This window comes from Peromyscus eremicus, chromosome 17, assembly GCF_949786415.1.
Source record: "Peromyscus eremicus chromosome 17, PerEre_H2_v1, whole genome shotgun sequence".
Taxonomy (NCBI): Eukaryota; Metazoa; Chordata; class Mammalia; order Rodentia; family Cricetidae; genus Peromyscus; species Peromyscus eremicus.
Window position 1 is genome coordinate 45,703,267 of NC_081433.1, and position 13,166 is coordinate 45,716,432.

The following is a 13,166-nucleotide window of genomic DNA, read 5'->3' on the forward strand; positions in this document are numbered from 1 at the left end:
AACGCTAACACTGGAGTAATTCTAAGATAGTTTTATCATTTCACATAGAGCCATCTGGCAAACAAACATAACTACTCACCTTTTGCTAAGGTAAATCAAGTAAACATACAGTCAACTCTCAATCATTCAGACTGTGGAGGAAAGGATGGAACAAGCATTAAAATTGGTCTAGTCCCCGCCCCCTCAAGCACTGCCAAGACAGTCTCACGCCAAAAAAGGCTTTCTTTCTTGATCCTAGTGCATCGTGTAGCTTTTGTTTCCAAGGAGTCGGTAGAAAAGCTCCATGCTGTCGTAGTCTGCTCTCTTTGTGTGCATTTATTTATAGTCGCTGCCTTAGCATTGCTTTTATAGTACACATTTCACATGAAGTTGATAAGGTTGCTGCTAAGATTCTGATGGCTCATAAAATCAGCTTTATATAAAAGCCTTATCTTCAAATCGCAATTTTTAGATAATTATAACCTTTCAAAAGCATTACCTCATGGTACCAAATTGCTTTTTAAAAATTTTAATAAAAAATTTTAATGAGAAAGTTTTTATCTTTGAGAGTCTTTCATAAAAATTCTTCCAACTTTTAAAATTCTAATGTGTGCAGTATTTCTGAGTAAAGAAATGTTGAAGGAATTTATGTGTGAAAACAGTATGTTGCATGTACATTATATGTCATTTTCTCTGCCAATTAGCTGCATACACTATACTAGTATCCAGACACATAGATTCATGGGAATGCATGTGTCTGGAGAACTACAAGTTGAAATAAGCACACCTGCCTTTTATTTCAATAACTGCACATTCAAATGAACCTGACATTTATTTGAATGAGACCTTCATATATGTGAGAGAACATTGCTTTCAGCATTGGGGTTTTTTTGTTGTTATGTTTTTGTTGTTGTTGATTTTTAAGTGAAAGGCAGATACAAATGTGAGGCTTCTCTGGACAACTCTGCATGCAGAGAAAAGGAAATTCAAAGATAAACCCCGTCAAACACAACTGAACTTTGCTGTCTTATATGCTTTCCCTCGGTGGTACTTTAGCTCGATGCTTGTAAAATGTAGTGATGCTGAAAGCCAAAAGTAGTAAATGCGTGAGTCAACCTGGAGTTGGGCTTTCTTCCCTTTAACTTAATAATGTAATCATCTTTCTTTCCAGAATGGAGTGGTTAGTGTTTCATTTGGAGAATCTAGTGGTTATTTTTTTCTCAAAAGCTATTTCCTTAAATGTGTACCACAGTATATATCTGAGCTTTAAAAAAATCATCCTTTTTCTTAGGAGAGGGAAGTATCTGCTGCAAAGCTCATTTTATAGTATTTTATAGTCTATATCGTGGCTTGTCCACATCCCCTCCTGAATTAGTCCATATTTCTGTATACTTACTTTTACCTGTCATGAGCCAGAAAGTAGGATCTCTTCATGAATCTTAACTTTGAATTTCCTACTTTTCATTGCATGCAAATTATCAACTACACATACTAGTTTTAGCTCAGACTCCAGTTTGTATTTTGCATGTTAAAGCTCTAAACATTGTAGTAATGCTGAAAAGAACTAAAGCTATGGTTCTGCAGTTGCCTAATTACTAAAATTTATGAATCAAGGCTGAATTTGCTTATGTAGATTTTCTTTCTGCCTTAGGGAGTGAGCTACTTTATGTCCAAGGGTATCCTAGATGATTCGCCAAAGGAAATAGCAAAATTTATCTTCTGTACAAGAACACTAAATTGGAAAAAACTGAGAATCTACCTTGATGAAAGGTAAAGCAAAAATTAAATTTTTATCAGAAATGAGTTGATGTTTTTGTTAACTTTTACTTTAAAAGCTATAGTACATAGTATAATCTAGTTGCAAAATTGAGTAAAAACATAAAAATATTATATCTTAAAATTGATTTGACTTTTTGTTTCACATGCTAATAAAAACTTGCCACTATAAAGATAACAAATGGCCACGTGTGGCCTGACATAATGCTTGTAAATAGCTGTAATAACAGCACTCAGAAGCTGAGCCAGAAGGATCTGGCCATAGAGTGAGACACTATCTCAGAATCATGAATAGATACAAAATGATAGCCCAGTATTCCTGAGATCACAAACTAAAATCAAATATCTTTGTCGAAGTTGCAGCCCTGACTTTTCTTAATAGTTAGCCTTGAGCTAAATGTTTAGGTAACCAGAAGTTCTAAATTCTAAAATTGTCCATTTAAAAATCTATTGTAAAGACCAATTGTAGACTTCAAAACCTAGGGACTCTAAGGGTATGCATGTAGTTACGTAATATCGCACAGATGGTTGTGCACGTTTGAAAGTCCTGAAATGGTGAAGCTGGAGAGTTGCCTCACTGTTTGTTAAGAGCACTTGTTGCTCCTGCAGAGGATCCAGGTAAGGGTCCCAGTACCCACATGGTGGCTCACATCCATCTGTAACTCCAGTTCCAGATCAGTTGTCCTCTCCTGGCCTTAGTGGGCACCGTATTATACACATGGTGCACAGACAGGCATGCAGACAAAACACCCATACATATAAAAGCAGGTCTAAAAAGGTGACATGAAGTATTTCAGTCATACAGGTAGAGGTAATGGGTCATATGGCATTCTCATCTGGTAGTTATTCACTTGTACCCTTATAGTCTAGTTAATTGCAAGCATAAAAATATTGAGAGAGCATCTACATCAAAATACTAGTCATTGAAAGAAGTCTCCTATGAAAGGTGTTGTCCTTAACTACTTTGTCTTTAAATGCTGGGGACCTAGAGATTGATGCTTCTTCTGTAGACCTTTCTGTAAATATTTAGCTTTGCTGACCTTATGCTCTCTGTTGCATTTGCTTATAACTCTGCCATTTGTGTTGTATAAGTAGACACAGGCCAACTGTAAACAAAGCAGTATGGCCCTATTCCATTAAATTTACTTACAAATATAAGCAGTGGGCCAGAGTTTGCCTACTGGCTGTATTTGCCTAACGCTGCCATAAGCAATTGGTCAAAATGAAGGCTATGATCATATAATCGTTTGAGTTCAGTAACAGTTTAAGAATGTTGTTACAAAGAGTCACTATATATTTAATGCTATAGGTTGAAATGGATAGCATACACATGTTTATATATTATACTATATTTACATAATTATAAACACTTAAATATATATCTATAAAATTATTATGCTCATATGTTGGGGTGGTGAGCAGTCACTAAAAAGAATGAAGTGAATCTATTTCTAAAGACAAAACTGTTAACAATAAACTATATCAGGAAGGAAGAGCAGATTATAAAACAGTGTGTAGTCTATATGGATGTTTTTTGAAGTCTACATACATAGCTTTTACCTCTGAAACTGTGTCTAGGTACAATACAGGAAGAGCCCTTCTCATTTAAAGGGCATGAGTTCTAGTGTTTGGACTTCAGTCAGCAAGCACTTAGAAAGGAGCAGTGTCCTGTGTCTCTCTGTGGGGAGGTTGGTTGTCTGTGTAGCCCGGACTAGCCTTGAACTCCTGATCCTCCTGCCTCAGCTTTGCGAGTGCCACCACACCAGCTGAGCAGCGCTTTCAATACTTAAAATTGTATTTCAAAAGTAGAATTCTGTATTTCACTTCATCTTGTTTTAGCCTATTCATGAAGGAGTTCCAAATATTTTAACTTTGTAAATAATCATATTTAATGGTTTTAAAGGGTAAGGATAATATATATTTTATAGGACCAACTGATATAGTAATCAATAATGAAATACTTTTATACAAAAATATCAAATTATGATTTTTCATTTTTTAGAAATATTAACTACAGCTGCACCCTTTTGTTTCTCTTTCCATAGGAGAGATGTCTTGGATGACCTTGTAACCTTGCATAATTTTAGGAATCAATTCTTGCCAAATGCATTGAGAGAATTTTTCCGTCATATTCATGCTCCTGAAGAACGTGGGGAGTACCTTGAAACTCTTATAACAAAGTTCTCACATAGGTTCTGTGCTTGTAATCCTGACCTAATGCGAGAACTTGGCCTTAGTCCTGGTAAGGATAACTCTGTGTGTGTGTGTGTGTGTGTGTGTGTGTGTGTGTGTGTGTGTGTGCGCGTGTGTGTGTGTGTGTGTGTACTCACGTGTGCATGCGTGAGTTTTACATTATTTTTCTAACTCCTACCACCTGCAGGAAAAATAATCATAATATGAGGCATTTTTTCACTGGGGGAAAACATTGTAAATATCTGCTTCACTGTTGCAACAGTGGTGGCATGGATGGAACACTCAGGAGTACACCATATCCCTTTGCACATAACAAATACACAGCGTTATGAAGAAAGTTAGACTAACTACATGAATCATTTCAAGTTATTCTTAGTTGTCATTTTACCAGCTGATGTAAAGATTTTTTGAAGCTTTCAATAAGCTGTACAATAGATAACAATATTCCCAACTAAAATTTATTTTAATACAACTAGTTTTCACTATGTGTGTACCTATAGAGATGTGTTAGCTCTCAAGTCTCATATGTGCATTCATTTTATAGGTTTACTTGTATCTTTGTGTTTAAAATTGTACTTATCAAACAATGTTTACCAAACAAAACATACCTGTCATATGAAATTTGCTGAGCATGTTTCATAAGATACAATGCTTAACATAGCTTTCTTAAGACTTCAAGATTATAATATATAAGTAGTGTAGTACTGAGAACATCATGACAGTTGCTACTGTTGTAATATTAAGCATCAAGTAATTTTTTTTGGGGGGGGGCAGGGGTTGAGGCAGAGTTTCTCTGTAGTTTTGATGCCTATCCTGGATCTTGCTCTGTAAACCAGGTTGGCCTCGAACTCACAGAGATCCGCCTGGCTCTGCCTCCCAAATGCTGAGATTAAAGGCGTGCACCACCACCATCCAGCAAGTATTGCCCTCTGATTATATGAAAAAAGAAAATTACTTTGTTGCATGTGCTCAGGTATGGCAGTGTTTTCCCTAAAGATTTATTTTTGAAGTTCATGTGCAGATTCCATCCACCTTTAAAATACATCTCTCAAATGAGACTAGTAATTCTTTACGTTCTATTTTTAGTGCCAAGATAATACATATCATGTCATTAAAAATATTTTGACATTAAATTAGGTTTTTAAAAAGCATTCTTTGTAAATAAATAACTTGTTTTTTTTTAATGAGGAAGGTGATAAGCTGGTGGTAGAATTTAATTCAATTATAGTTGGATATAAATGTCCCATTTGAAAATGAAAAATAAAGCAAATTCTGAAATGTTAAATCTGGAGTGCGTTTTCACTATAAATTCCTGAAGCATACTGAAGTTCCTTTGAACTGGAGAGAGTGCTTGTGTTGGTAATCAGACTGGATGAGTTCACCTCAGTTTGCCTGGTCCTAGGTAATTTCCCAGTACAGAGCTTTGAAGACTGACCTGGAGGAAAAGCCTAGACTCACAGGGTGGTTTGGCCGCCTGCCCTGTGGGATCTTTTGTGATATGAACTTTTGTCTCCTTAACATCAGTGGCTATTTCAGGCGAGCTAATAATTAGTGTGTTTCCTTTACTTCCAGATGCTGTCTATGTACTGTGCTACTCTTTGATTCTACTTTCCATTGACCTCACTAGTCCTCACGTGAAGAACAAAATGTCAAAAAGAGAATTTATTCGAAATACCCGCCGCGCTGCTCAGAACATTAGTGAAGATTTTGTAGGACACCTTTACGACAACATCTACCTTATCGGCCATGTGGCTGCATAAAAAAAGCACAATTGTTGGGACTTCACCTTTTTACTGCAGACTAAAGCGACCCAGGAGCGGACTTAGCAGCAGTGGGGTTGCGTCAGTGCTGGCCTCTCCAGCCGCTGTGCACACCAAGCTTGAGTGCACAGCCTCTTTTTGTTCCCTCTTTTCTAGGTTAGCGGTTTCAGAACTAACTAACTTTGATGAACTTTTCTTAATTTCGCTCATCATGTTTTGCACAAAACAGCCATTGTATAACAGAGCTGTTAGAGAACGTTAAACCGACACATACCCTATAAGATGGGGTGTTTGTGCGCTAGATTTGTCTGAAGACTGTCCATGTCCATCCTTTAAAAAATACCATGTAATGTATGCATATTTAACTAAAGAGATTTATAATCGTAATTATTTTATTGTAAAGATTTTAACTAAAGGGTTCCTTTTCTCTGGAGCTGAGTTTGGACTTTATTTGACTCTAAGTATATTGTTGGCTTTGTCAAAGTTGGGTCTGACCCTGGAAACCAATCCCAGCTTCCCATTTCTTTGAACTTTGAAAAGAGTATTGATTTGTTACTATATTAATATACTATGCAAAACTGGCCTTATTTGTATAACACATATCATTTGATTCATTTTTAAAACTTCTGGGTTAATAAAGTTTCAATACATCCTTTCAACATTTAGAGTATAAAAAAGTGTCAGAATTTAAAAGTCACACTTCATCAGAACTTGGGGAAGACTTTACTTCCTTGTTTCTGAACTACTTGGTCTTGACTATTTTCCTAATCTCGGTCTATCTTCAGAGTTAATTAATAAAAGAATACTATGTTGTGAATCACACTATACACTCTTTGATCTTCAGATGTGTATCACTGGCTGTCCATGTGCTGAGTACTGTGCTAGGTTACAGTAGTGATGCCTAGACATGAGGTCTGTCTCAAAAGAAGGCACATGCTTGTGCAATACAAGGAAAACTGTAGATTTTTTTTCTCTAGTTATTTTTAGGTGAATGATGCATTGATCTCTCCCTCTGTCTATCTTCCCCCCTTCCCCTCCCCCCCCCCCCCGCTTATAGATGTCTCTGATATCTCCCTTCCTCTCCATCTCCTCCCTTTTCTCAATTTGAGCTTCTTTTAAGCCTTCATTTCCCTATTGTTTTCTTTTTCTTTTTCTTTTTTTTTTTTGCTTTTCACACTCTGCCTCCTTTTTTTTCAATATAATTTTCTTATGGAAATATTGAAACAGAAAATTGAAACATCTTACAGAGAAAGCCTGTAGAATAACCCCACCCGTTATTCTACAATCCCAATTTCACTCTGTTCACTTTATCATGTATTTATCCATCCCTCCATCCATCAGCTGATCTTAATGATTTTAAACATATCAGGATTAGCTTCAAATATATATATTCTTTGTTACTGAACACTCAAATTTATATATCATTGACTAGAGGGCTACATTTCTAGCCTTTTTTCACTTTGAGGTAAAATTTATAATCAAGGAAATGTAAAAGTATTATGTGACTCTTTACAAATCCCGATCCTGTGCAAATTAAATTGATATATCAGTTATATGAAGTTTCTTAACTATAGTTAATATACCACTTCGCGTGAAATATTCTCTACCCACAATCTTAGAGTTATATGTTATAAAATACAAAGTCTTTTATTTTTAACAAGCATCTTCACTTTAAACAAGGTAAGAAAAAAATAATCTTTTATGTTTACTGATAATATAATTTTAAATACTCTTATTCTTCTGTGAAACTCCAAACCTTTTTTTTTTTTTTTTTTTTTTGGTTTTTCGAGACAGGGTTTCTCTGTGTAGCTTTGCGCCTTTCCTGGAACTCACTTGGTAGCCCAGGCCAGCCTCGAACTCACAGAGATCCGATCCGCCTGGCTCTGCCTCCCGAGTGCTGGGATTAAAGGCGTGCGCCACCACCGCCCGGCTCCAAACCCTTTTTACAGTATTTTTCTTCTCAAAATGAGAGCATCTATTGTAGATGGGGTCAATTAATTAGCATAATTTTATTTGATTATTTGTTGTTATTTTATTGAAAATAGATTCTTCTCTCATACAATGCATCCTGACCATAGTTTCCCCTTCCTCCATCCTTTCAGCTTTCCCCCACCTCCTCTGTCCCCTAAATCCACTCCTCCTCTGCTTCCTCTTCAGAAAAGAGCAGGCCTCCAAGAGACGACAGCCAAACAGGACAAAACAAGATACAGTAAGTCAAGGCAAAAGCCTTATGGTGACTGGATAAGGGAACCCAAGAGGAGGAAAAGAGTCTCAAGAGCAGGCAAAAGAGTCAGAGGCAGCACATGTCCTATACTGCCTGGATGGCCAGGAACTGGAGACTGGATAGCCCAAAGACCTAGAGTAGAACTGAATACAACTGGTTAAAAAAAAAAAATCAGTGACTTCTAATGACATACAGATCAATGCATTGTCCAGTCATCATCAGAGAGAGGGTCTTCCTCCAGCAGCAGAAGGGAATGAGTGCAGACACCCACAACCAGACATTATGCAGAGAGAGACTCTAAATTGGAGGTCTCCCTCAGGTCGGTCCCTCCCTTTAGAGCCGGAGGGGTTGAGGCCATGAGGAAAACATGGCCCACCAAATCAACTAAGCAGGCCTCACCTCACATGGGTTCACAGAGACCGAAGTGGTAGGCAGGGGGCCTGCAAGGGTCTGCACCAAGTCCTCCGCATATATGTTATGGCTGCTAGCTTGGTGTTTTTGTGGGACTCATACTTTTATTTGAAGATATTTTTCTTTTTGAAGAAATTTTTGCTGAATATTCAATTCTACTTTTAATATCTTTCCCCTTTATGCACCCACCCCAGCCCCTTTAGGGAATGATTTATTTTTTGGCTTATGGTTTAGGGATGATAGTTCAGCAAGGAAGGCATGACAACTGGATCCAGCTTGGTCCAAGGTGGTTAGAGTTTTCAGAGGAGGTGGGAGCATATGACATACTCCCTTTACATCTCTGCACATTAGAAAGCAGATCTTTGCAGAAGCAAGGCTAGGCTATAACGTAAAATCCGCCCCCCCCCCCCGAGGATTAATTTCTGTGAGCCAACCTTGTTCCTTAAGGTTCCACAGGCTTCCAAAACAGCACCATTATCTGGGGACCAAGTATTCCAGCACATGAGCCTGTTAGGGACATTCCTACTCAAACTATAACAGCCCTTTTGACCCCATAAAATTATAGCCATCTCAATGCAAAAAAAAAAAAAAAAAAAAAGCTTCAAAAATCCAAACCTCAGGCTCTTCTAGGCTTAAAGCAACCTACTTAATGATGAGCTGTAAAAGAAATTGCAAAACACCAAATGTCACGTGTTTCAAATATGCAGTGCCATATAGAATCCCATTCCAAAAGAGACGGGTGTGGACAAAGCAAGGAAAGATTGGAACGAAGAGGATCAAAAGCCAGGAGGAAGAACCACAAACTCCACCTGTCTGGGATCTGGACTGGAGCTCCTGATGGCATCCTTTAGGCTCCAGCAGGCTGGGATAATCTTACTAGGCCAGCTCTGCCCCCTGCAGTGTGCATGCCCTCCTTCTTAGAGCAGCTGCACTCAGTCCCTTCAGCTGTCCCTGGAAGACATCCATTTTTCTGACATTTCCAGTCTCCTGAGGGCTCTATTGTAAGTTACTGATAGATTTCAGCTTCAGTGTCATGCTTCATTCAGAATGTCCAGTCAGGGAAACTCCCTGCTACACCCTGCCTGGCAACAGCAACTTTCTAGTACCTTGGCGTAAGCCTCAGTGTACCCGTAACCCCTGCCAACATTAATGTCAATAATGACCTCAAGTTCAACTGCCAGCTCAAGATGGACCACCCTGGACCACTTGGACCACGGGTGATGTAGTTTCTGTGTGCCATTCTGACGGAACCTGGGAAATCACTTCCCCAGGCAGGCCAGCTCTGTACCCTGGAGGTTCTCGCCTACCGAGACGCTCTCAAATGGGTTTCTGTTTTTTACACCCTGGGGGGTCAGCAGGTGGTGTGCAGAGTCTTCCTCTCAAGGCACCATTCAGATTGTCACAGTGTAAGTGCATTCTAGGCCACCAATCACCATCACAGTTTCCAAAGTTTCTCTTTAATGGCCCTAGTTTCTTTAATTGTTGCCACCTTTTCTTGCCCATTTTTCTGTAAATCTAGTTAAGAGCAGACTCTAGAACCATACCGTGACCTAAATGTTGTGTTATCTTCAAATTTCCTCTGTCTAAAAAAGTTGGCCTTATTTATTTATTTATTTTTTTCTGAGACAGAGTTTCTCTGTGTAGCTTTGGAGCCTGTCCTGGAACTCACTCTCTATCCCAGGCTTGCCTCAAACTCACAGAGAGCCACACGCCTCTGCCTCCCAAGGGCTGAGATTAAAGGCATACGCCACCACCACCCAGCTCAGCCTGTTATTGTGAAATCCATCCTCACTTATTTTAAAGACACAGACAGAATGTGCCAGCCGCTTTTCCAGACTGCCCGTGGCTGGCTTATGTTTCTGTCTCTGCTCCCCTCCGAAGCCCCGCACCCCAGTATTGGCTGTATATACTTATGTCGTCATTCTGACCTCATTTCCTGTAGAATGGCCCAATAAGCTCTGACTATAGCGCTTCAGGGCTTCTCTAGTCTGCCGGTCCTAACTTTTCCACATTCCTTCCAAAACACAGTTCCAGGCTGATGATCCATGTGGTCGCATTTGCCCAGCATCAGCTGCCGTTCTTGTCATCTATAAATATTTGTTACTTTTCTTGTTGCTGGACAAAATAACTGTGTGTGTGTGTGTGTGTGTTCATGTGCATGCCTTGTCATGGTGTAGAGATCAGAGGACCTGTGACCTCCCCACACACAAATAAATAAGATATTTAACAAAAATAATGATGGGGGGGGGTCTGGAGAGATGGCTCAGCAGTGAAGAGTACTGGCTGCTCTTCTGAGGATCCAGGTTCGATTCCCAGCACCCATGTGACAGTTCACACAGTCTATAACCACGTTCTAGGGGTTCCAACACCCTCTTGCCTCTGCAGACAGCCAGCACGCAAGTGGTACGTGGACATACATGCAACTAAACACCCATACACATACAATAGAAAATTAACATTGAGGAACAATTTTAAATTTTGGATTAAAAGGATGGTAGAAAAAGAAAACCAAAACTTTAGAAAGACTAGAGGAAAATGATATCCCAAGTGCTAGGGAAGAAGAGTATCCAAAAGGGTACTGAGTGCTGGGGGTATACTTCACTGGAGGAGGACTTGCGTAATGTGTGAGGCCATGGGTTCAATTCCCACCCCTTCTCTTCTCCAAAAGGATGCTGAGCTTGACACTTACTACATAATCTACACTTAAATTATTCCATTCTCTTTTCAGGCTTCTTGACTCTCTTTCCACCTGGGGCTGAATTCTATGAAGCTAGAAAGTCACAGTACTGCTAATGGCTTTTATATTGTCGCTAAATAATTATTCCCTGACCCAAATATGTAATCAGACCTCTGCTGAAACCCACAAGAGTGCTTCTCTGCCTGTCTACAATTTCCTTACCCGGTAAGGACTGGGTTGTCTCAAGCCTACAATGTCCAAGTAGGCAAATTCTTATATACAGTCACAAGTCATGTTTTCTATGGTACAAGTTGTATTTGGAAAGAAAAGGAAAAGAAAGACAAAGGAAAGGAGAGAAGGGGGAGAGATGGGAAGTGAAAAACAGGATAGAGAAGGAAAAGATGAAAAGTAAGAAGAAAGAGAACGAGGCAAAGGAAAAGAGAAAGGAGGAGAGAGAAAGAGGCAGAAGGAAATGCTTAAAATGGTTTCAGTCTCCTCCAACTGGGTCACCAAAACCTCTTTCCTGAGTACGTTCTGTTCAATTAACACTCTAGTAGTTGTTTTTGTTAGCTACCAAGTAACGAGTTTCATTGTGACATTTTCATACGTATCTATCACTATGCTTCGTTTCTATTTGCCTATAGTGACCTCCCCAAATTACCTCCTGTTGACCCCCTTTGTCCTCTCAAACAGTTCACAATGTCTGCTTTCATTTACTCTCCCCTTTCCCACTTCCTTTATGCCCCTTCCACCCCTCTTATGGCCCCTTTTCTACTTTTGTATCCTACACACACACACACACACACACCACAGCACACAACATGCATGCACACACTTTTTACTTCCTGTTGGTATGATAAAAATACTCTTAAAAAAAAAAAAGCTCCAGAAAGAAAGGGTTCATTTGACTCACAGTTCAAGGGTACAAGGCCCCATGATGGAGAGATGGCAGCAGGAATTTGAAGAAAATCACATTGTGTCCACAGCCAGGAAGAAGAAAGTGATGGATGCTTGGGATTGGCCTACTTTCTCCTTTCTATTTATTCTAGGATCCCACCCACGGAATGATGCCACCCACCATGGGTGGGTCTTCCCACCCTAATTAACCCAACCTGAGGCAGTTTCCCTGGTAATTAAAGAGCATATGGAGTTGGCAATCAAGATTAAGTATACCAATGGTCAACCTCCAAGACCCCTAAGCTCTGGTGACTGGATGAATCACTGCTGCTTTAATTTTTAAAATAAAAACATTTTCTGCTTGTATTTATTTTATTTTTTACAGGCATGGTGTTTTGATTGTGTGCATGTCTGTGTACCATGTGCATTCAGTGCCCTATGAGAGCATAAGAGGGTGACCAGTCTGGGGCTGGAGCCACAGATGATTGTGAGCCACCCTGTGGGCATTAGGAATTGAACCCAGGTCTTCTGTAAGAGGACTCTTAACGGTTGCGCCATCTATCTCCCTAGGCTCCTCCTTTTACTACTTATCCTTTGGAAATTGAAGTCATTGATCTTACTTTTTACTCCTCTTAGTGGTTCTTTTAAATGTGTGGTAATATGATTACCACTGACTACGATGTTCACAAGAGCAATCTTACTCACAATCCCAATATTTAAAATAGCGATCTGTTCTAACTGAAATCTGCTTTCCAACTTCTAAATATCACCGTTAATTCCACAGCACAGAGTTCATGTCAAATATCCACACAAGAATTTGTTCTCTTCCAGGAAGCCATCCTCAGGAAATAATGTCAAACACAGAAAAGCAAGTACACCCTTAACTCATCCATTGTTTTTAAAGAAAAGAGGAAAAACTGGAAGCATCTGGAATTTTCTAATCTTGGGTCACTTCTAACAGATATTTACATAGGCATCTGAGACTCTGCAAGGTACTAATTTGGTGGATCCAAATACATTCTCATGATATTCATTAATAATATGTGAAACTACTTATGATAGATATTTAAAGATAAGTATACAAATATGTGTATAAATATATACACATATAAATAAATATAAATACATACACATATTACAACTATCATTTGAAACAAAGCAAAAGTTACAAAAGGAAAAATAGATGGGAAAAGAACACATCAACATACATTATAAGGATTTTTTTCCCTTAACTTCTTTTTAAAATGCT

The 13,166-nt window shown here is 38.9% G+C and overlaps 1 protein-coding gene across 1 annotated transcript in view; it reads left to right on the top strand.

The window, feature by feature from the left end:
• Fbxo8 (F-box protein 8) overlaps positions 1-6,530 on the top strand; it is a 43,740-nt gene extending 37,210 nt beyond the window's left edge. The window contains exons 4-6 of the mRNA XM_059244261.1: positions 1,631-1,749; positions 3,801-3,997; positions 5,521-6,530. Of these exons, the coding sequence (XP_059100244.1) occupies positions 1,631-1,749; positions 3,801-3,997; positions 5,521-5,708 (504 nt within the window). The 3' untranslated portion in view covers positions 5,709-6,530. The remainder of the gene's footprint in view (positions 1-1,630; positions 1,750-3,800; positions 3,998-5,520) is intronic.
• The last annotated feature ends 6,636 nt before the right edge of the window (positions 6,531-13,166 follow it).